Below are 24,304 nucleotides of genomic sequence, written 5' to 3' on the forward strand. Positions count from 1 at the left end.
GGCGTTCACCCCAGTGGTGGTCATAGTCGGATACAGAATACGACAGAGCGTTGCAAACAGGTGCAGAGAGCTGCCGAACGTGCTGGGAGAACCAGCTGACCTTGGCGGGAAAATGGAATGAGCAGACATGAAACCAAAGACAAGTTCATCTGGTGATTTGTCTCTTGGGCTGAGTGGGTTTCGTTGGACCGGGGAATATCAGTCCTCCGTGGATGAACAAACCGCCTGCACATTGTTTCACACTAGACAGAAGACAGGGTCTGGAATGACACGGCTCGGGGGTCGTGACAATGATGATTATTGCAGACTTGTTTAAATTATCAGAAGACCATATTTGTGTGCCCTGTTCACACCGCAGTTCCGATTCCAAAGCACATCCTTCTGAGCAGCAAGTCCGTGGTAGTGGACTGGAATAAGAACGGGGCGAGACCGTTTCTTTCGCCATGGCAACCCATCACGCGTATCGAGTCAGCATTTATGCCAAGGCCGGAGCGGTTGTGACCGCACCTCAGCCGCACCAGGGAGGTGAGCCTCCCTGGCCGTACTCAGAGGATGGGTCAGAGCTGGAGCAGATAGATCGTCTGAATTACCCCTGCTAACTGTCTTCAGACAGCGTGCGGGGTATAGTAGAACACCGTTTTAAACACATTTTGACGCTGTAAGTTGAGATAGTAAAGTATGGAGCTAAAGCGTTTTAATTGCATTGTAAAAGCACGATACTTGAACATGATCCTGGAGTCATCACACGTGCCCAATACCCACTCGTCATATTGCCCATGCACGAGCTCGACATTGAAAAAAGGTCCATGAGTCATACAGCCCACGAGTCATACAGCCCATGAGCTCGACACTAAGCAAATAAGGCCCATGAGTTGGACCAGTGGGCGAGTCTCGCTGGTTCGACAGCTAGTAGGCAAACAATGCCTACGATTTCGACACTGGCCAAAAACCAAACAGACAGACAAAAACAAAGCGAAACAACAACAACAACAACAACAAAACCCGACACTGGGTGCATTGAACCCCTTGATGTAATGTCGGTCTGACCAAGGAGGTACCAAAGTCGCACCTCCTTGGTCTGACTCGTGTGTATTCATGCGTCTTATTTGCCTAATGTCGAGCTCGTTGGCTGGGTTAACTCGTGGGATGTGTGACTCGTGGGTCTCCGGCGCATAGAGTGTAACCGTGCGCTCAAGGCGAAGTCACGCAATAAGCAATGACTTTGCATGACAGCTTCCAGCCTTCAAAGTAATGATCGTTGTTGACATTTTCTTGACATTCGCTGCCCTCAGTCAGAGAGGATGTTATAAAAATGACAAACGTCAAAGACAAAGACGAGGAACAGTAAAACGTTGGTTTACGATCCCGTAGGTCTGAAGTACAGAAATACAGGAGACGGTACTCCATACAATGAAGGGAATATTCGAGGATAAACCAAACACAAAGGTTTTAAACAGGTTTGCTCCCGGATGTTTCTACCCATGGCTCAGATGCAGTATGGCCATTTTAGTTTAACCTCATACGATTAGATAACCTACTAGATTCCACATGAGTCGAACAAATTGATTCATGATTGGTCTTCGGATATCCAGTGTTTGGGGGTTGCTAGACTGTAAAGCTAATTCATAAAATGTTTTGTTTTTTCAGTCGGTGAGTAAAACCACTGATGATTTTCTTTTTTACCTTTAAGGTAATACACCACCTGTAATTTTATTTTCCTTTTCATGTCCCTCCTCCTTCTAAAATCTCTTTTCTTTTGCTCCATTACATATTTTCTAAAATGCCTTGAAGAAAAGGTTATTGTGACATGAGTGTCGTATATCGAATGTTTATAAGTTGGGCGGTTCCTTCCAAATACTCATACATTTTGAGGGCCTTGATAAAGCCAATCTAGCTTAGACACACCCTTGTGTTCGCATTAGAGGGCAGCGAACTTTTTATCAAGAACATTATAGTGAAAATCATGACCATTTTCTTCTTTTTCTTGGGTTCTCCTCGGAGACATCGCTCAAGATACATAACATTACAGAAACATGACGTTATGGTATGGTTTATAAACAAAGATTATCTGTTATAAGTTAATATGTCACCAATATGCTTAACAAAAGACACTGCAGGGAAACGTGCAAGTTATGTTCCGTCTAGGGGAAGGTGCATTCCAGTGTCTGTTTTTAATCATTTGATAGCAATGATTGACAGATAATCATCTCCGACAGACTCTTGGTTTGGAAGGCTTTTTATGAGTGTATTTGATTTGATTTGATTTGATTTTACTGTTCCACATCTCAAACACAAATAACATGATACAATCGATTGAACATAAGACTGGGCATAGCGTCGTAATCACAAAGAATACAAGAGAAGACAATACGTTTTACAAACATGAAATGTGGGGGACCTAGTAAAAAGCAGAGCTTGTAATGTATAGGACCCTAGATGAAAATGTTGGTCTTGGTACAAACAAACAACCTAGTTACGAAAACTATGAAAGGGAGGAATGGGACGTAAAGGAAAAGAGAGCAAAAAGAGAGAGAAACAAATAAGATTCATAAGAACATAACGAAATAGCCACCTTTAATACGCTTGCAAGATTCCTCGTCACCCGAGCAAAATGGTTGCGTAACTGAAGGAATGCGCAAAAATGCACATGAATGATACATAATTATTCATGTATTCAGGAATAGCCTTGACATGAACGACTCTGTAAGGAGAACGAAAAGCAAACCCGGAATGCCTAATAAACAACGAATCTGATAAAGAAGAGGAGGTTCGAATAAAATTGCATACTATATGATTAAACATTAAGTCTTCACGAGGAAATCTTTTAGTTTACGTTTTAAAACAATTTAGTGACAACGATTCAGTGATGTTAGAGTCAAGGCCATTCCAGAATTCCGGACCTGTGTGTACTATTGTTTTAAGCGCAAATGCAGTTCTTCCGGGGAAAAGTGGAATAAGTTTTCCTGTCTTGTAGGGTAGGAATGTATAACTTTATTTTCTAAAAACATGGTAGTAAAAGCATAAGTAGTCTGAAGAAAAATGGTAGAATATTATAGCATGAAATATATAGCACATAATTATGAACATATTCGTTTGGCCACGTAAGTGATGATCAGGGCATTACGAATCAATGCAAGTCAATATGCGTTTGCATTGCGTAATCCTTTCAGCACGGAGCGACCAGGTTTGGTGTGGTTTGGTTTATTTCTGAACGTGTTTGCCAAGCACGTTTTCCTTTGAAAAAATAAGACCCCCCAAAAAAAACAAAACAAAACAAAACAAAACAAAACAAAACAAAACAAAAAACCCAAACAAACAAACAAACAAACAAACAATCAAAACAAAACAACAACTCAACGCCAACGCCAACAACAACAACAACAACAACAACACAATCGAATAAAATGAAACAAAACAACAAGGAAGAAAAGTGACTTGGTGCTGTAAAGAAGAAGAAAAAGCAAACAAACAGCGCCATTGACTACTGGTAAATTATAGAAGTGTAAATGTGTGCAAGTGACAGGTTTGTATGATTAAGCAGGTTTGTATATGATTGTAGTCAAATTTTGGCATGCCAAGCGTTTGTACAAATTCAATATATGCCTTTGCTGCTCGGAAGAATTTTCGTGCCCATGGATCCGTTTGGCCAATGACAGTATGAAAAAAAATATTGCTTGTTGTTAATTCATGCACCAGAGGTTGGCGCATGAAAGACAACGAAACATCCCCCGCCCCTCCAAGTTCAAGAAATACAGAAGTAACAGAGACAGACTCGTACAGATACAGACGGTAATCTATGATGATCACGGATCGCCTAGTATTAGAAACAAAAGTAAATAATACATTTCAGGATGGACTTTCAGCGGGGGAAAGTCTTTTCTTGGGCTGATGCGTTTGCTTCCATAGTCGACTGGATGAGAGGCTGTTTGAGTACGTGACCTCAAGAGGCGCATAAACGCTGAGCAAATAGTCTTTAAGAGGCAGAATACAATAGGCTCATGATCTCATAATGATCATAAAAAGGTTTCTCAAGAGGCAGCCATGCGTTTGTGGGAACGTCGGGCTTGATCAAACAGATGACATTCTTCGTGTACAAGACGTGATGATAACAAGACACAGGTGGTATAATTACCAAGGTCATAATATCCGATTCTCTTGTCAGCATGCATGTTCTCTCGAGCGTGGGGATAGCAACTATTAATGACGTGCATAATGTATATAGAAACACGATGTATAATATATATTTATATATTCATATGTTTACATTCACTTATGTACTGTAGTACGTTTGCATGTCTAATCTTTTCCAAAAATATTTACTTTTCTTGTTCATTATATTTACACTCGTGCATATATATATATATATATATATATATATATATATATATATATTCGCTCTTTCTTAATGTTATTATACACAAGCAGTACGTGCTGTATTTATCTCTTTTTGCTTACACTGTGTGGTTGTAAACGGAACCTGTCGTTCATACATGATGGCATTATGCAGTTTGGGATGCTCAGTGAATCGGTAATGAATACAAATTTAGAAAACACCAATGTCTTGACATTCATTGCCCTCAGTCAGAGAGCATGTTGTAAAAATGACACACATCAAAGACAAAGACGTGGAACAGTAAAACATTGCCCTTTTCACAATGTCATATTCTGCTTGCTTGCCAAATCATGCGAGTAGTTTTCCTCTGCACATTTCTATGCATGATTTATATTATCACTGCGAGTTCATGAGGTCGCATTGTCAAGGTTCCATTGGAATAGTTTTCTCCACTTTAGGGAGTTTGTGCGTGATTGAAGCATGATGCACCGCCATACCCGTCATACCCCGGGTTACCGCATTGTATGGCGCCAACTCGTGTTTCGTAAGAATTACACACTGCCAAATGCCATCATCATGAGGAGCATTTCAAAGTCAGCAATAATTTTCCAGATGCCAACTTCAGCCGTGTTACGATCTTTTTTTACCGTAAATTAATTACGATTATGATAACAATAATGATACTTTGTTCTAAGTTTTTCATATATCGGGATCAAGTTAATAAGATCTTTTATCTTTTTTAAAGTTAGAAATTAGATTCATGTGTCAATTTTATGTAGACCCTATATCTTGATATTTTTACATGATTATTACTTTTTTGTTTGTACATGCGGTTAATTCCACATTATTTATTTTATATTGTACTCAAAGTTTTTAGTGTGTAATTCAGTGTAATTTTTAATTTTTGCAGCAATTCAGCCTGTTAATTGGCTGCTACGTTTTACTGTATAATGATGCTTTCTTCAATAAACCACTTCAATAAAAAAAATATCGTAATTATGAACAGTTATGCAGAACGAGATAATTGCAATCCACTGACACGTATTAATGATTATGTATGTTACGTCTTCCGTAGACTGGTAATGCATAGTGCAGTGCAGCTGTCTATACATACCACATTGAAATCACTGGTGTAGTGTGTGTGGTGAGCGCTGATGTATGATGCGGCTGCACTGCTGATGTCATTGTTACAGCAAAAAAAAAAAATAAAAAAAAAAAAATGATAATGAATAAATCCATAAGGCACTAGAAAATACTTTCACCCATTTTTTTTTTTTTTTAACCAAGGGTAGTGGGCTGAAAAAGAACGATTATAACCATGCAACAAAATGGCAGATTTCTGTTTGGCACCCTAGGGTACCAAAGACAGCATCAAATGGCAATTTTGACAGTATTTTGTTGTCTATATTGTGACATCCTTCTGTCTAGTTAACCTCATCGCACTCATTCTCTTTTGCTTTTTCCCAGCGATCGGTAACTGGTCCTACGACGGGGTGAATGGAACAAGTGAGTACATACACACTGAAGAAATACGGGTTCAAATTTGAACCCCAATTTTGTCCCTATACAACCAACCTTATGGGTGCAACTTATACAACCAACCGTATGGGTGCAACTTTGCACCGCAATAAGCAATTTGCACCCTCAGAGGTGCAATACGTTGAATTTTGAACCGGCAGTGGTGCGAATTTGCACCCTCCGTTTTGTGCTAATCAAGGGTGCAAACATGCACCATAAATATTGATACATTGTGACTTAAACATTTGGACCACGAGTACCAAGGTTTTACTCGTAAGATCAAACTTACACTCTAATGGATATGTCCGCATCTTTGTAGGTACGAATGTAAATATCAAGAGATTTAATTTTCTACTTGAATAATAAAAGGTACAAATGTGCACCCCAGGGTGCTGGTATAGGGACAAATAGGGTGCAAATTTGAACCTTTATTTTTTTAGTGTGTAAAGGGAGGATTCTTAAAGGGATGGTATAGTTTTGGTTCAGGTGGGGATTCAGATCTTGATATTTGCGAGATATTTATAGACACCACTTATGAAATATTAAAGATCATACAATAATTCGAAAATGAATTCAAAAATGTATTTGATGAAAATTGATTTTGAATAGGCTGAGATATCCAAAACCAAAGAGGTTCTAATAAAAGATGGGACCCAACTTTTATTAGGACCCTTTTTTTAGTTTTTTTTTTTGAAAGTTCAAATCTATATCCCCACGTATAACCAAAACTATGCGTCCGTTTAACCATTGTTATTTATATTACTTCCGTCATCACTATTATCATCATTTCATATCATTATTATCAATATCACTACTGCCACTACTACTACTACTACTGTACTATCTTAATTATTATTGTAGTCGGAGTAGTAGTTGCAGTAGTAGCGAAAACGGTGTCTTTATCAATTACAGCGTCTTTCTTATTTCAAGCAAAATTAGCTTTTCTGAATCACCACCAAGAAAAAAAAAATCTAACATCCCAATAAGAGGAGGTTCATTGCTGGTTCAGGGACTTTCATGTGCAGTCGAGTTTTGGAAGTGATTATCACGATTATGGCTGCTATAAACAAAATATGATCAAGGTTTGCATTCAAAGGTCACGGAGTATAATACATGACTTGTGACGTCACTGATGCATGGCTTGTTAGTCTCTGAGCTCTAATTCAGGGTTCACACTCCCCCCGTCTTTAAGAGCAAAGATACTCACACCATAAAGGAAATAATCAAATTTGGCTCTAATCGTATAAACTCCTTGTCATTCTTGTGGATATCTTGTGTGTATGTGTGTTTGTGTGTTGAGGTATTTCGTGTGTGTGTGTGGGGGGGGGGGGGGAGGGGGCAATTAGTTTTGTGAGTAGTTGTAGTTAAACAAGGGTAGGTTTGATGTGTGTAGAGAAGTGTGTGATGGGGCGGGTGGGGTAGTTGCAGTCAGGTAGTATAGTAGGGTAATGGTTTTGTTAGTTAACTGGTTAAGATGGTTAATTAGGAATACGGTTTGTTTTGAGAGTATGACAATGTGATTATTCTACTTTGTATAACAAAATCAGATGGGGGAATATCGGGTGATAGGTTAAAAAATTATAGTGACTTTCGTTAATAGTTTATGGCAGGTTACAGTGAAATGCTGTATTCTCAAGTAAGCGGTGTGTGTCATGAAACAGAACGTATTGATTGATTTAGTAGGATTGATCAATTAATGTAGCTTTTTCTCAGATTTATGCAGAATGCCATATCACGTTTGTATACGTGGTATTGTTTGCAAAAGAAAAAGGTTGTATTACATGTTAAAAATACAATTCAGCAGCCCAAGTGTTAGTGTTATGAAGCAGATATTGATTAGTTTGATCAGGCTGATCAAGAGAGCTGTTTCTGAGATTTATATGCAGAGTTTTACATTGTTTTATATCATTTTGGTATACATGGTTTGATTTGCAACAAAAATAAACAAATATTGGATTGTATGTTTAAAAAAATGTGATTCAGCAGCACAACTGAGAAGAACAGCTGCCTTTAATTGCTCGAATTAATTTCGTTTTGAAAGAGAACCTGATATCATATGAAATTCAAGTAGAGAATATCATTTTTTTCTAAAATCTTGCGTCATCATATAACAGCCAAAGGAGCTTCTTAGGCTCCGGCAGCAACGTCGTGAACGGCTGCAAAATCTTTGGCAAGCAAAACATAGGCCAGTGATCTTGCGAAAGTTCATTTTGTAATAAAGATTTGCACATTTAGTCTTCTGGGTAGTGTGGTCCGGGTGTCATCGTGTGAATAGCCTTTTGCAACGGCAGCTCGCACGCACACAGCGGTCGGAAAGGAGCGAGCTCGCTACGCTTGCAGCTCGCCGCTCGCCGCCTGTGTGTGCGAGTGCACTGCTCCCTGTGTGCGTGTCCCCATATGTAGCGAGCTGCCTTTGCAGATGGCTATTGTGTGACCTTCCGTGGGCACCGGTTTTTCGCTTCGGCAGTTGATTGGCTTTTTACCAAGTTTGGGCCAAGTTCGTGCGATATTGAAAATTTGATATTCGTATCGCCGCCTTGTGTCAAAGTCGGGACAGTGTGAGGCCACCGCTGAAGGAGACAACATTTTAAGAGGAAATTTAAGTAGGAGAAGGTTAAACGAGGTCATGGATTCTGGTCATGAGAAAAGTCATTTGACAAATCCACTGAGCCGTGGGCGTGAATAATAGAGATCTTAATTCGGCTTCCCTATCCACATCATGAATAATTACAGTTTCCCATTCACACTCGTCGATATATATGGATGAGCCTTAAATGAGGGATGATAAAACAACATCATACCTTATGACAGGAGGAGTGGGGGATGGTATCAATAAGCCACTTTTTTTCCCCTCGCATTAATGACTCGTACGTACGGCCTTGAAAATAACTTGACATTTATGTTCACGAAGGAAGACATTGTATGACAAGAGAATTATGCCCGCGGAGAGGTGAAGAAGAAGAAGAGGTTACAGATCCTTATTCGAAAGGTTAATTCGAAGGTCCGTTAATCCGAAAATGGAAAGGAAAAAGTTTTTACTTCTGGAAATGATATAAGGTTCATTAATCCGAAAATGAAGGAAAAAGGTCGTTATTCCGAAGGTTAGCAGATCCGGACAGGGCCGACTGTGGGGGCCCACTTCTGGGTTTCATGAGCTAACAAGCAAAAAAAAAAAAAAAAAAAAAAAAAAAAAAAAAAAAAAAAACTCAGCTCATTCTCTCCCCTCCCATTGTAGTGCCTCTTACGTACTTCTGGGTTGAAAAAAGTGTGGGGGCCCAAAGTGATGACACCTTATGTATTCCTTTGTATGGTGCACAAAAAGTGTAGGGGCCCGAGCCCCCACGGCCCCCACGGCTGCGCCGCCCCTGCCGGAATTGGTTCGTTGTACCGAAGGCTCTTTAGGACGCACCTACTTTCCATTTTCGGATTAACGAACCTTAAGAATTATCGAACATCTGCCTTGGGAGGCCGCCTGATGTGGATTATAGTAGGTAAGGTTCTTTGTCCTGTCTTGGGATATTATAGATGCGAATCACATTTGGCGCTTAAACCCCTTTGCCAAAAATGCTCTACAAAGTAGGCACCTGTCAGACGTCCCAAACGACCCACGTATGCTAATTTATACCTTTCCCTGTATTGGAGATGACGCCACACTGTATAAATAGCAGGAGTAGATATGCCGGGTAGACAAGACATAATCACTGCATTTAATGGTGTAAACCACTGACCTGAATTTTACATCAGACTTATTTCGTCATTGACAAGTGGTTCTCGAAGCGACAGGTATTAATTGGAGACTATCGAACATGATTTCTTTTATTTGATTCAATTATTATACATGTACTTTACTTCCATCAAACCAAAAGTATTACATAAAACAAACATACATTGGTCAATTTATATTGTTTCACAGTTTGAAAGAAGCACGAGTCATAGAGTATTATACAAAATATATGTACGAATAATGAGAAAGAAAAAGAAATGAAAACCTTGAAATGGTGACAAAAAGTAAATACAGTTGACTCCCGTTATAACGAAGTTTTCAGGACCGGCAGCTTTCTTTCGTTATATCAAAATTTCGTTTAAACCGAACACATAGACAAATAAAAAACATAATTTATTATGTTGTGGCCTGAATTTTTACTTCGTTGTTACCGCAATTCTAAATTTTGTTATAACCGTGTTTACTATAATGGGAGTGCACTGTATATCGACGGATTTAGAAAGGTTCCCTAAATCTTTTGACGTGCATTTATTTCTCAGGAGAGGAGTTCTGGCCAGACATTTATAACTCTCAATGCGGAGGCAACGCGCAGTCGCCCATTGACATCGACCCCGATTCCGCCACGCCCACCGAACTCGCTCCCTTCGACTTCACCTCCTATGACATCATAAAGAGCGGGACCCTTGAGAACAATGGACACGCACGTTAGTATATAATTTAGATGTGATGACGAAATATTTTTATTCATTGTATCGCTGATACGTTTTGTTACGCATTGTAAAGGCAATGAAGACAAAACGACTTTAAGAACGTATATTTAGGTACATATAAGGCACCAACAATGTGTATACATGTACAATGTATAATGTTTATTTGAATGTTCATGTATACCGATAATGCAGGAACCATTAAAGCAAATCAAATCAAATCAAATCAAAATACTGCATTGATATGAATTTCGAATAGAAACAATACATGGATTAACTTGGAAGAATATTTACAACTACTGTTCAGAAATGAGAGTTATTGTATTTTAACGATACGATCTGCTCAGACACTAGGCATAGTCAAACTACTTTTTACCATGATGACCATGCGTCGACCTAATGAATAGCCTTTGTTCTTTGTCAAATATACAGAAAAGACGTGTGACTGCGCAACTTTCAGAATTTTGCGAGATATTGTTTAAATTAGAGGGCAACAATATTTGATATTTGAAAGAGAGGGGAATATCTGCGGTTATGGCTTTTTCATGTTTCTTTTATGACCCCGATGACGTGCACGCAGTCGAGGTCGATCTAAGTCGTGACCCAGACGAGGGGTCGTATGACGTCACTGGAGGGGGACTGGAAGGGACTTACCGGGTCTACCAGTTTCACTTCCACTTCGGTTCGGATAACCAGAAGGGATCCGAACACGCCGTGAACGGAACTCACTATCCGGTCGAGGTTTGTTATTCCCAACTTGTTTCTCACGGCGCATTATAGTCTCTTAATTTGATGACGAGGTGCAGTCTTGCCTTTTTTCTTTCTTTTTATGCCTCCGCCACGAAGTGGTGCCGGAGGCATTATGTTTTCGGGTTGTCCGTCCGTCCGTCCGTCCGTCCGTCCTTCCGTCCGTCCGTAATGAATTTTGTGGACAGGGTAACTATCAAAACCTTTTGAGGTATCCTAATGAAACTTGGCATGTATGTGTATCAGGGGGTTAAGTTGTGCCTATCAACTTTTGGGTGCACATGCTCAAGGTCAAAGGTCAAAAGGTCAAGGTCAAATGCGTAAAATTTCACTATTTCCTCCATATCTATGCAATACCTGAAGATATTTTCTTGAAACTTAGTGTATACATGTATTACCCAATTAAGATTCTCTGGTGAAAGTTTGGGTCATGAGGTCAAAAGGTCAAAGGTCAAAAGGTCAAGTAAAATGTTAAAATTTAACTTTTTTCTCTGTATCTTGGAAATTGTTCAAGGTATCTTTATGGAACAAAGTATGTATGCATGTACTGACTGGCAGTGGTTGTCTGGGGAATTTGGGGTTCATGTGGTCAAAGGTCAGGGGTCAAAGGTCAAGGGCAATACTTCAAAATGTTACTATTTTCCTTATATTTATGCAATGCCAGCAGGATTATTTTTTTAAAACTTGATGTATGCATGTATAACCCACTAGAGATTCTTTGGGATTTTTTTTTTTTGCCAAGAAGGTCAAAGGTCAAAAGGTCAAAGATCAAGTGAAAGTGCTGAACTTCTTTCTCCATATCTCGGAAGTGGCTCAAGTTATCTTTAAACTTAGTACATATTTATGTATGTTCTGCCTGACATTGATTCTCTTATGAATCAAAGGCCAGATGAAAATGATAACAATTTACTGTTCAATACAGAAATTGCACTTTTTCTTTATACCTTGACAATTACTCAAGTGCGTAAACTTATGAAAGGGTCAAAGTCGAAGTTAAAGTTCTTAAATCCCCAAATACATGCTCTCCTATTCATCCAATTAAACATAGGTCAAGGAAGGTGAACATTTGATACATTTGTGACAAGCATGTCATTTTAATATTTTGCCAATTTTGTGAAAATGTAATCACACATTGTCCACATGTACTGTAGACCTATTAGGAGAATCATGCATTATGGCGGAGGCATACCAGTCGCCATAGCGACATTTCTAGTTTTTTTCTGCGAAAGTTTGATCTGATCCAACCAATGCGGTTTTTATTATGCAATGAAAGTTTGGAAATCTCAGCCACCACCCTTTATCCAAACACGCATGAGACGTGTAGAAACAAAAACTGAAACATGTCATATAAGTAGTATTTAAAGTGCTTGCCTAAACATTTAAAGAAATCCAATATTTACGGCTATTAACCCTATAAAGCCCAAGGGGGGGGGGGGGCACATTGTGCCCCCTACCAGATTTTCGTTTGCCACTCCTTCGCCCTTTATCCGATTTCAACCAAATTTGGTGACTTTTCCTAAAATCTTATTGCAAACATTTTGATATATAATTTAGCTATATTTGATATTGCTGGTTGCCATGGCAACCATAAACTGACAACCATGTCAGTCAGATTTTGCATCTTTTTTCTGTTCCAATTTCATTCAACAGCATTACAGTGTATGAAATGGGTGTTTCTTGGCTGAAATTTGTTGAAGGAGCAAAATTCGAAGTAATTATGGTCCTGGAAAGTTTTTCTTATTTTTCCTTTGTTTTTATGTGACAAAGGCATAAAACAATAGATATAATAGAGATAATTGAAAACAATAATATTTTCTAGAGATTGCCCTTATATTTTGAGTTATTTTGATTCCTTCACCCAAGTTATGCCTCTAATATCATTAGTTTATCATATTATCAATTTGCAATCTCAAAATTCCAGTATTATGCAAATATGAAATGTCATAACTACATGTACCCATCCCAAACATTTCGTCTCAGGTCTCATAATGTATCACTATGGTGATATGAATAGCGCCCCCATGTGGTGACCTTGAGAAATTTCAACCATAACAAATAATAAAATTCCATTTGCTTATCGTTTGTGGCAAATATGAAAATGATTGGTCTATAATAAGACATATATAATGGGGAGAAAGAAATTATACAGAAAAATCATGTTTTTAGCATATTTCCTATGTATTTCTTTATATTTTGGTAAATAGCGCCCTCCATGGGTGACCTTGTGAAAATTCAAATGTACGGTCATGTAGAGTACGAGTTACTCTACTCATGTGCCAAATATGACGATGATACATCAAATAATAAAAAAGTGGCCTTGGGCCTGCGAGGGGTCAAAATAGCTTGGGCTTAATAGAGTTAAAGGTCCTGTTTACCTTTGGGAGCAGTGAGTTAAAAAATGCTGACGATATCACATTTGTTGCATATGTGTAGCTCTGCCACCGTGTCTGTTGTATCACAAAACATCCTACCACATACAATTTTTGCAATAAAGCCTAAAATATAATATGGGGATATAAGTATTTTTCTCATTAAATCATAACTGTAGAAGGTTTAGTCTGGAAACATTTTTATCATAACTATTGTTCTCATTTTGTGTATACGGATTCAAATTTTTACAGTGGTTGTTTCAATTTCTAAGTCACATTTTATATTCTAAAGCACTAATGCTGGGTTTTTGTTTCTTCTGCAAATGGTAAATTAAACCTTTAAAATGATTTAAAAAAAACTTTAATCAAATAGTCTACAGATAAACGTGTCTAATTCAAAGGAAAAACATGGCATGCTATGTCAGGTGGTTGAATCTAATTTACTCGTCTCTTTATATCCATCATCATCATACGACGCTCTGAAAAGTATAACGAATTATCGCGAACAACTGAATTCTCGTATTTATGAAGGTGTTAGAGGTGTACAGCAATCCGTTGCTAAATCATTTGTCAGCGCGTATCAATCTTTTGGTGGAATATCCAACATTCTCACTGTTCCTTTCATTATTTTGTATGGCAATGATGTAGTGTTATGCTTGGCAACTTCGGTGTCTATATGCGGCGACAAAGACATTTCTCAACAAGCACGTGCAATGCGTAATGAGGAAATGTGCTATCCATTTTCGCAATAAAATGCAACGAATGAGAACCAGTTTCTTTTTTTTTTTATCCTACATTATTATTATCATTATCACTCTCCTCGGAACTCATCGTCGACACTTCGGTCGTTAATATCCTCGTACTGATTGGCAGCTCAACAACTCAGCTTTTTATGTCATTATAATGGACAGGTATACTGTCGACAAAAACCGTAATTATTTTGTACATTTCCTGGGAAGTTGCTAGGCAGCTACCGGTATGTGAGCGAGAAAGCGGAATTGAGAAAACCCTCCCCGGGCACTACGCCGGGAGTGAAGCTTTCGGAAATTTGGCAGTTTTATTGAGATTTTTAGGGGGGGGGGGTGTTTGCTTTTTTCCCCCGATCAAATGCCCGCTTCCCGGTTCGCCAATTTATTCTTTTATTTTATTTCATTCTTTAGGTCACGTGACATTCACCCTCGGGGGATCTCCTGCGCGTCTGCCGACAACGCCTGATCGCTGCGTAAGAATAACACGTATCTGTGGCATCAACTCAAAGGCAGCGGCAAAATGCACATACACAATTATTATACAATGTGTACTTTAAAAGAAAAAAAGGAAGAGGAAACACACAACGATATATTCCTGTTTATCCTGCGCGTGCGCATTTCCTGCCAAAAACCGGGTTGCATGATTCTGAATTTTCTGGCAGTGTAAATTGTATATGGGAAGACTATGGTCTTTCCCGTCCAATTTTTTTTTTTTCAGTGTGAATAGACACCCAAGATAACAGGCTTTTTATCTTGAATACAGAGGAGTGTGATTATTTCTTGAGTGGGCGTGAAGTGGCTCGATAGGGCATTAACGATAGTGCATGGTATTGCGCTACAGCGCTCGGGCTCTTTGTACTACAATTCAAGAAATCCAAACAGTATTACGTCGAAACTTGATAAAAATGACATTCCTACATGATAACATTGTCAAAAATCATTGTCGGTTAAGGACTGCTTTCATTGAAACGTCTTTTGGTAACTAGAAATCGAAGAGAAGGGCCTAACAGCCTTTTAAAAGAGAAACCAAAGTAGCAACTGATTGACAAATTGCCCTACATCGACGTGAATAAGCACTGAAGCCATAAGAAGCCGTAAAAAAGCCATAACCGCAGATATTCCCTTCTCTTCCAAGCATTATATATTGATGCCCTTTAATTTAAACAACATTTTGCAAAATTTTAGTGCTTATCTACGTCGATGTAGAGCAATTTGTCAATCAGTTGCAATGAAAACATCTCGACGGAAAAACCAAAGTAGGTTGAGTAAAAAGATGAATTTGATCCTTCTTGATCTCTTCGTTACGGTCTCAGGTTTGTTAAAGATTTTAAGGAAATTGGATTGAGGAAAAAAAAAAAGAAATGTGTATTGTAATTCAAATCGCTTTTAATACGTCAAACCAGCACTTCTTACGTTTTGACTGCCTGATTATTGTTGTTCATAGATGCATCTGGTTCACTACGACACGCAGTACCCGGGCCTGAAGGAGGCAGCCAATTATCCAGGGGGCGTAGCGGTCGTCGGTGTCTTCTTTCAGGTAACAATATTCGCCCTGCCCCCTTGGTGAAAGGAAACAAACGAATTGAGGTTTTCGTTCTGAGCTTTTTAATCTCAGTGGGTAGTTACAAAAGGGGGAATAATACCTAAGTATTCACTTGAATTGAGTCAATGCAGCAATATTATACAGTATAACACATCAGCGAATTTCGAGTAAAACAGGACAATCCGTTAAAAAAAAAACAAAAAAAAAGTTTGGAACTTTTAAAATAACTTTGCATGGAGCCGTCTCTGGATGATCAGACTACAACAGGTCGTGAAGTCATTTATGTACAACGATAAAGAAAATATTAAATATAAAGAATATTTCCAAATAATTTTTTTTTAATGAAAAGTACACAGTGCCTCGAGTTGTAACTGACAATATCTACCCTGCTTTCTGAAAGAGGTATGTCAAGCGTTCTGTGATTATAATTGTCGAAATCTATCGAATTGTTTTAAACTTGTTCCATACGTGATGTAAATATATATAATATATATATATATATATATATATATATATATATATATACTATATATATCTTAGTCTTCTCATCCGAGCAATGGCTGCACCAAACTTTAAAAAAAAATATAAGTTTTGAACTGATTCTCTGAATATCCTCAAATATCACTAATGTGTTCTATACGGATGATGCTGCATTCCTTTAATGTACAAGATATATAGTTGGGTTTCACACTCGTTTTAAGACTACGTGAACTTGACATTTATTTCCCGAAAGACACTAGTGTGCTAAGTTGTCAGTATGATTAGGTGGAAATATTCTTCATCAGTGTACAGATTTGATGCTTCAGTGTTGGATCGAGATCTTTCCGCAATTCAGGGCTACACTTTCACACTCGGCCTATTTCTTTCCAAAAAGGTCATACTGTAAAACAATAGTTAATGTTGTATTACAAGTGTATTATGTACACTTTTCAAGTACTCGATTCTTACTTGTGAAACGGTAGAAATTAGGCATTAAGATAAATGCATTTGAAAATAAAGTAAGCAGCGTTCAATTGGTGACAGTACAATTTCTTGTATAATTCAGAGATTTATTTTACATTAACTTACCGGCCTGTCTTGCCAACGAATTGAAATTGTAATTAAATTGATTTGAATTGAATCCCTTTTACCGACTATGGAACTCAGAAATCAGGGTCTCCTGCCGATTTTAGGATTTTCCAATGCAGAATGACACCTTGCACCCTCCAAAAAAAAAAAGAGCAGCAGTAGAATCTGACAAAAAAACTAAATTCAAACATTTGACTTAATATAAAAAAAAAAAAAAACATTTGCCAGAGAATCAACCAGTTCAACAGAGGATTTTATAAAACATGACAAAACGTCAATGCCTGTAAATATCTTGTTACCTAACAACATGGGCTTTGGTCTTGATCACAAAAACAAACTCAGTGGCAAACCCTTGGTTCGAGTATGGCTCTTCTCCACACAGTACATGGATGTCAACCTATATAGTTCTTGCGAGTAAAATGTTTAAACACAGCGGGCCTATACTAAGCCAATATTTGAAACGACAACTTAAATGTCCTATTTAGTTACAAATGATCCGGCTAACTGGTTAACACAAAGCGACTTATAGTTACAGTCATGTACTTCACGTTTTACACAATCATCTTATATTGTCAGCTGATTGTGATATATTTCCATATTTCCACCATTTACCTCTATGCAAGTCCTTTTTTATGTCAATATCTTTGTTTCTCATTTCTTATCTCTTATTTTTGAATAACATAAACCTATTTGAAAAAGAAAAATTATGACATCATTGCACCTTTGAAATAAGGAAGGAAGTATAACTTTAGCTTTACATTGTAATACTTATCATGCCAATGTCATATAGCAAGCAAGCAAACGACGCCTACGTGATAGAATCTTTTTATAAATGAACATACACTAATCTATAAATAACGAGACATGAACTATCTCTTTCGTTTTTTGATTTGGGATTGAACAAAACTCTAGCGGCTTCTCTGTTCGCACATACCAGTGAAAAATCTTGCTGTTATCACTGATCAATGTTTTGTTGCCGCTGTAAAATAACTCGAGCATGTCTCACTTGTTGTCTTGGCTTAATTCTCATTGTTATCTCAATTAAAAGATTACGAAGTTTGAGCAGGACTAGTAAAGGAAATACGTTCCTCAAATAATGAGAGTCGCGATATAACAGACCTGTGCCTGTATACATGTATGCGTCCATTTCCTATACCCTCAGCCATCAGACTTCCTCTACAAAGTAAAGCTTTCGAATTAAAACGTTATAATTAACGTGTTTTCTCGAATGACCATATTCTTACCATCAAAGGTGGGACAACACAACCATGGTCTGGATCCTCTTTTGGACCACATTGAGGAAGTCGAAAATCCATGTAAGCAGTGATGATGGTGATGTTAATGGTTATGTTGATGCTGATGATGACGACAATAGCTAGCTTTCGATCTGCCAGGCGATCGAACGCTATTATAGACGACGCTAATTAGGCCAAAAATGGTGTCCTGCACATGCGCGAGATACTCAGTACCTGTTTCCATTGTCCAACCCGGTAAGCTGCGTCGTTTTAGCGTTCGCGTCGCAGATATAAAACTCGCAGTGGCGGATCCAGAGGGGGGCGCAACCGGCGCACGCCCCCTTTATTTTTCGTTAAAAACAAAAGAAGTAAAAAGAAAAAAAAATGAAATGAAACCGGGAAGTGGCATCAGAAATATTAGTCACGTCCCCCCCCCCCCCCCTCTTTACAGAATTCCTGGATCCGCCCCTGAACTCGTTATGATGATGTGTATTATGATGATAACAAGTTCTTACATCACGATTCAGGCAAAGCATCAGCATTCTCCGAAGAAATAGGATCTGGTCAGATCCAGAAATGTTATGAGATATTTGCAGTTGTTTATTGTTGCTAGAAGGGGAAATTTGGGTTATTTCTCATCAGTTTTATTTTTTTTTCCTTTTTGACAATAGAATAGGTATAGTCTGATTTTTTTCACTCAGTATATTTCTCTACTTCACCGGTATTTGTTTCAATTCTTGAATGATTTGATTTCAGTTTTGTGGATCATGGCTATTAGCTATGAAACCAAAATATGAGATGTAATATAGAGATACATTATAACATAGCTGTTTGAGATCGTTATAAAGATAGCTGCATTACCATGAATCTGACGGGACTTATACAAATATTAACTTTTCCCCCAGAACTTGATATTCGTGTATATGGATTAATGAATAATCTGTAATTATGTATAATCACAAAAATGCAAATAAAACATGACATGAAATGAAATGAATAGAATGGAATGAAATGAAATGGAAAATAATATTTCTTTTACATGAAGCTATGTTTTTCATGAATAGATTATATCGTACACTTATTTACGTAGATATACGTATGAATGCGTGCATATTCTTTATATATATATATATATATATATATATATATCATTATATACGCATCTTATCATATCACATATCACTGAATTGAACGTATGTATAATATACGTATGCGCTCTGAGATTCAGTGTGAATTCTACCCTACTTTCGTATTCATGCAGTCACACATATAGAGATCGACGATATCCAACTCTCGGCGCTGCTGCCCGGGTCCACCGAGCGGTTCTGGCGGTACGATGGTTCCCTGACCACGCCCCTCTGTAATGAGGGGATCATTTGGACGCTCCTCCAGGACTTCGCTGAACTCTCCCAGGATCAGGTTAGTAGGGCAAGCTTGTTTTTTAATTTTTTTTTTGATTCGATACATTTCCTTTGGTAAATCAGGAACTATATCATAAACATATACATTCGACTTTGCAAAGGATAAATGCTACAAATGATCATATGTATGCGTCCTGGCAAAAATACAAATTTATGCTTCAGTTGAGAAAAAAAAAGTATTCCAATTACAATTTTTCCATTTTTTTTTTTAATTGTCTTCCAACTGATTTTTTTTTCAAATTCCAATTCCAATTAATTTGAAATTCTATTTCAAATCAATTCATTTTCATTCAATTCATCTCAATGCCGTTTTCATTTATTTCCATCCAACAAAAGGCTGGAACAAAATACAAAGCATGTGTTACACAAGTTATAATGTTTTCACCGATGTAAGTACATTGTAATACACACTGCAGTGTGGATCACTTAATCAGAATGTCAAAACATGGAGATATATTTGTAATCAAGAAGAATATCTGAAAGTTTCAAATTAAATTTCATCCCATTTTCAACTTTCTTGAATGAATAGGGTAAAAATCAAACGACAAACAAAAGTTTTAACAAAGTTGGACTTTGTTATATAACGGCAAAAGCGCCAAACTTTTGAATCTTACATGAACTTATGCATTGCACAGTTAAACCAGTGGCCGATTTTGATGAAATTACATCATTCTGTTTATCCGATTTAACTCTCTCTTATCATCAAACATTATGTTTATTCGCACTTTTAGTTCTACAGTTGTGGCATTGCCAAACATTTTTATTAAAGTTTTGGCAATAATGATGATAATGTTTAAAAATGAATTCAGCACATCCCTCTGTTCACTGCCAAAACTTATGGCTGGGATCTGTTTATATTGTTTATTGTTAAGATATACAAGTTGGGCCAACAGCGGATTTTGCTTAACGCACACATGTTAAGTGTGTGCTTTTGTTATTTTTCCTTGCTTAGCGCGATAGAAAAAGTGAGAATACCCTGATCTTCCCTCGAAAGTTTGTAGTGTTTTAGAAGATGAGAAACGCTAATACAAGAATTTTGAAGTATAGACAATGAGATTTAAAAAAATACATTGTCATACAGTGTTTCTCAGAGAATGCTTATTTGTATCCATCTTGCCGATGAAGTAGGGCGATCTCAAATTTAAAGAGAACCAAACTTCATTGCAACTACTGCAGTCTTAGATCTATAAACAAACTGCAATTTTAGGGTTGCAAATGGAAAGAATCATACGGAGGAAATGCAGAAGAAAGAGAAGCTCTCATAAATGTATCAGATATCCGATTTGATATGTGGAAGAGCTTTTAAGTACGTTTGAATTGAAATGTCACTTCATATTCAAGCTAGTTTTAACAATCAGTTAAAACCGTCAGACTGCTGTAAAGAAGCTGTTTAAAACTCTGGCATGTGAAACATATTCCTTTTATACGATTCCCTTAAAGGGTGTAATTTACTGATGATGATAGCATGCATCAGGTTGACTGGAAACTTGTGCAACAATAATTATCATTACCCTCACTTTGCATAATATGCCCTGTATCACAAAACCCTTAACGAAGTCGTCGGATATTTTTTTTTTCTCATTGACAAACATCTTAAAATTTCAGTTTTCAGCTTGGATAGGATATTATCAGTACTGAGCGTAACTCATCAACTTCGATATTTTCATTGATACCTGCTAAGACAAATTACTGAACATTCTTTTAGTACGTCTTGATTGCTAAAGAATATGAGGGACTTTGAAGTTAAGATTCCAGTATGATATGCCAAGACACCCTTTAACTGAATTCAATTCAATTCATTTATTTTCATTCTCATTTTTCTTCCAACAGAACATGACACAGAATAAGTCAGGAATTATATCACAAGCATGTATACATTTCGAAACGAAAATTGACAAAGAGATATACAAACACATCGGCAAAATATCAAGTCATGTTTAGAGGGGAAAAAGAGAACTGAGTGGTCCACTAAAAAGCAATGCTTGTATATTGTGAACCACTCGGATGTTTCTTTAAACTTATGAAAGTGCATGAATCTAGAAGGATATCAAAAACTGTAGGGCAACCACCACGAAGGGGTTTACCCTGGCATTGGAGCACCAATTGACAGAATTCTCTTCATGATACATCAAAGCACCAAATAGGCTGCATATTTCCCCGTCTCCTGGGGTTATACGTGAATACTATCACGTGTCTCAAGGGTGGAAATCGGAGAACACCAAAATGGCACAAAAGGGTCTTCAAATACACTCAGCAAAGAAAGAAAGTAATCTCTTTTTCTAGTTCATAATTGTCATAGAAGATTGTGATGGAAATCAATGTATTTAATATACCACATTAAATTACTATTTATAAGTTATCATTACACTATTGTCAACATTGCTAAATCAACTGTTCTTACGTCTGCAGAATGTGGTTGTCTGTAAATCACTATTTTGTCTCGAGAAGATTCTGTTATTGCCCCGGGTATTTTGCCTTTCATTTTTGTTTTTATTTATTTTGGTCCTACGTTGCATCCGTGCTCCTCATATGTATCTTACACTCTGTTCAGAATTTGGGACCTACGCTTAACAAGCTCGCTTTAAAGTAGGTTCCATCATATTTCTTTAGCGCTATACATAGAGCCAAACGTACGATGATTGACCGCGATGTTTTATAAGTTTACATTAACTTACTGTGCATCCAAGCCGGATATTCTGATTCACTATGTTTTTATTATATTTGATGTACATTCCTCTATTGAGAAATATGAAAATGAATTGAATTGAATTGAATTGAATTGAATAAATGTAATTTAATTTGCTATCAACCTAGTACGTCAATATAAAAGGAAACGCATGAGTGAACACATTTGTTTTTGTCCTTCAAGGCACAAAAGTAAATATTACAAAAATTGACATATTGTCTTTCATTTGCAAATGCCCTTTAAGATAACAATGATAACAAAAGACCAGTTTAACACAATGAGAGACATGAATGATATAATAAAAATAAGTTTTCCTTCTCTTTATCTCTTTATAACCTCAAACAAAGTGAAAGTGGGAAACTTAAAGGGGAAAATACGAATTTTCTGTCTACTCAAAATTCAAATGACATAGGAAGAAAGGGCACAAAGATGATTACATGAACAGATATCTTTATTTCAGTCATTCAATTTAGTAATTTCAGAATTCATGAGACAAATTCAAGAACCAAATGTAATGTCACTTTATTTAAATTTGGATTTGACAAAAGAATTCCTAATTTTCCTCCATCATTTTTAGCTTTTATTGATTTTTTGAGCTTCAAAGATATACTAGAGGTCATAGGTTTATATTTGCCACTGAATTCATCTTTCTTATTGCGTTAAATTTGTCTTTTGTTCTTATCGCTACATGGAAGAACATTTATGTATGAATGACAGCTTGTTCATTTTTGCAAATTTTACTTTTGTGCCTCGGAAGAGAAAAACAAAGGTGTTCACTCTTGCGTAACATTTCCCTTTTTATTGACTTACGAAGTTGAAAACTACTTAAATTACCTTTCATATGGTACATAATACATTAATATTTAGCAAAAAAAGTCCGTATTTTATCAAGACATATGACGTGCTAATACAATTCACCTATCCAATTATTTTCATATGTTATGTCCAGTCTAACTGGACTTTATCAAACTGTTTGCTTTATTTAACATTTTCGATGATTTTATTAAATTCAAGTTTATGGAATATATTATTGCTATACTATCCACATAGACATGGAAGTGATAATAAAGAAAAATGATCCAAATGACATCTTTATTCTGTGTTTTAATGGGTCCCGTATAATAGGCATTCATCTCTCTCTGCTCATAGCATTTATTGTCATCCACATTTAGGCTTGATAATAAAAGTCATTATAGATATTGTGTGTTCTGATTCTGAATATTGTAATTTGTGACTGAAAGTGGAATAAATATTAATAATAATAATAGCATAAATCATAATGATAATGATAATAATAATAATAATGAGTGTCGTTTGGTTTTACATTATGTAAACATGTCTATGTTAATTTCACTCTTCTTGATATTTTTAGAAGACAGCAAGTGAAAACGTTTTCAGCTATACAAGAATAATATCAGTTTAATCGAACTCAGTACAATTTATCAAGTTATCCTCTTAGCTAAAGGTACCATTATACCAATAAGGTTTTACTTTAATTCTTTTGCTAAGGCTCATAGAAATCTGTAGTGATAGAAAGCAAACTAAGGCCGCATCACTTTAGAACCTTACATGAGACATGAGATGACATCAACGCAAAAAAAAAAGAAAGAAAGAAAGAACAAATTGTCAATTTCTTTCAACTACATTTGGGCATAAATGCCAATTTTCCGTGATGTGCATTTCACTGCGTCTTGTAAAGTCTTGATGTAGCACCGCTTTTTGTCAAATGCATTTATTCAAATTCTTACCTGTAAAAGCTCTGACTTTCCAACCCTCTCCCAGCTGGACCTCTTGCGGAGCCTGGTAAGCGACGCCACCGACGAAAACGGGGTTGAGCTCCTGATGACGGACAATTTTCGGCAGCTGCAACCGCTGAACGAGAGAACGGTGTACGATGTCGAAACAGACGAGTTCACATCAACGCCCGACCCCGGCCGAGCCCCGACCACAAAAGCCCTTGTAATGCCTGTCATATCGGCTCTCATACTAACCTTCCTTATTCTACGTGTGTGATGTTGAATAGTACATAAAATCTAGAAATCATCTTCCGCTCTCAGTGGGACCAAGTTGTACCCTTTCACATGCCTAGATTAACCATGGGAAATGGTCATTTTGCTCTTTGTTTTGTAAGTGTTTGCATAATCGTATGCTGTCTTGAGTGGCTTATACTCGTATAGTAATATATGCACTAAAATATGCCTGAG

General features: G+C 37.1%; 1 protein-coding gene across 1 annotated transcript; it reads left to right on the forward strand.

Moving 5' to 3' along the window:
- The first annotated feature begins 443 nt into the window (after nucleotides 1-443).
- Nucleotides 444-24,113, forward strand: LOC139737151 (carbonic anhydrase-like). The gene is made up of 8 exons (XM_071647829.1): nucleotides 444-579; nucleotides 5,801-5,839; nucleotides 10,115-10,279; nucleotides 10,863-11,023; nucleotides 15,592-15,684; nucleotides 18,011-18,074; nucleotides 19,255-19,412; nucleotides 23,883-24,113. The coding sequence occupies exons 1-8, from the start codon at nucleotides 444-446 to the stop codon at nucleotides 24,111-24,113; spliced, it is 1,047 nt and encodes a 348-aa protein (XP_071503930.1).
- The last annotated feature ends 191 nt before the right edge of the window (nucleotides 24,114-24,304 follow it).

The sequence above is a fragment of the Diadema antillarum genome, unplaced genomic scaffold, assembly GCF_040938485.1.
Source record: "Diadema antillarum isolate AM-2024a unplaced genomic scaffold, OU_Dant_1.0 seq00000683_RagTag, whole genome shotgun sequence".
Lineage (NCBI taxonomy): Eukaryota > Metazoa > Echinodermata > Echinoidea > Diadematoida > Diadematidae > Diadema > Diadema antillarum.

Coding starts and splice junctions, on each gene's coding strand:
- LOC139737151 (XM_071647829.1), top strand. CDS start 444: ATGGCAACCCATCACGCGTATCGAGTCAGCATTTATGCCAAGGCCGGA. Junction 10,280..10,862: donor TGAGAACAATGGACACGCAC/GTTAGTATATAA, acceptor ACGTGCACGCAG/TCGAGGTCGATCTAAGTCGT. Junction 15,685..18,010: donor TCGTCGGTGTCTTCTTTCAG/GTAACAATATTC, acceptor TTACCATCAAAG/GTGGGACAACACAACCATGG.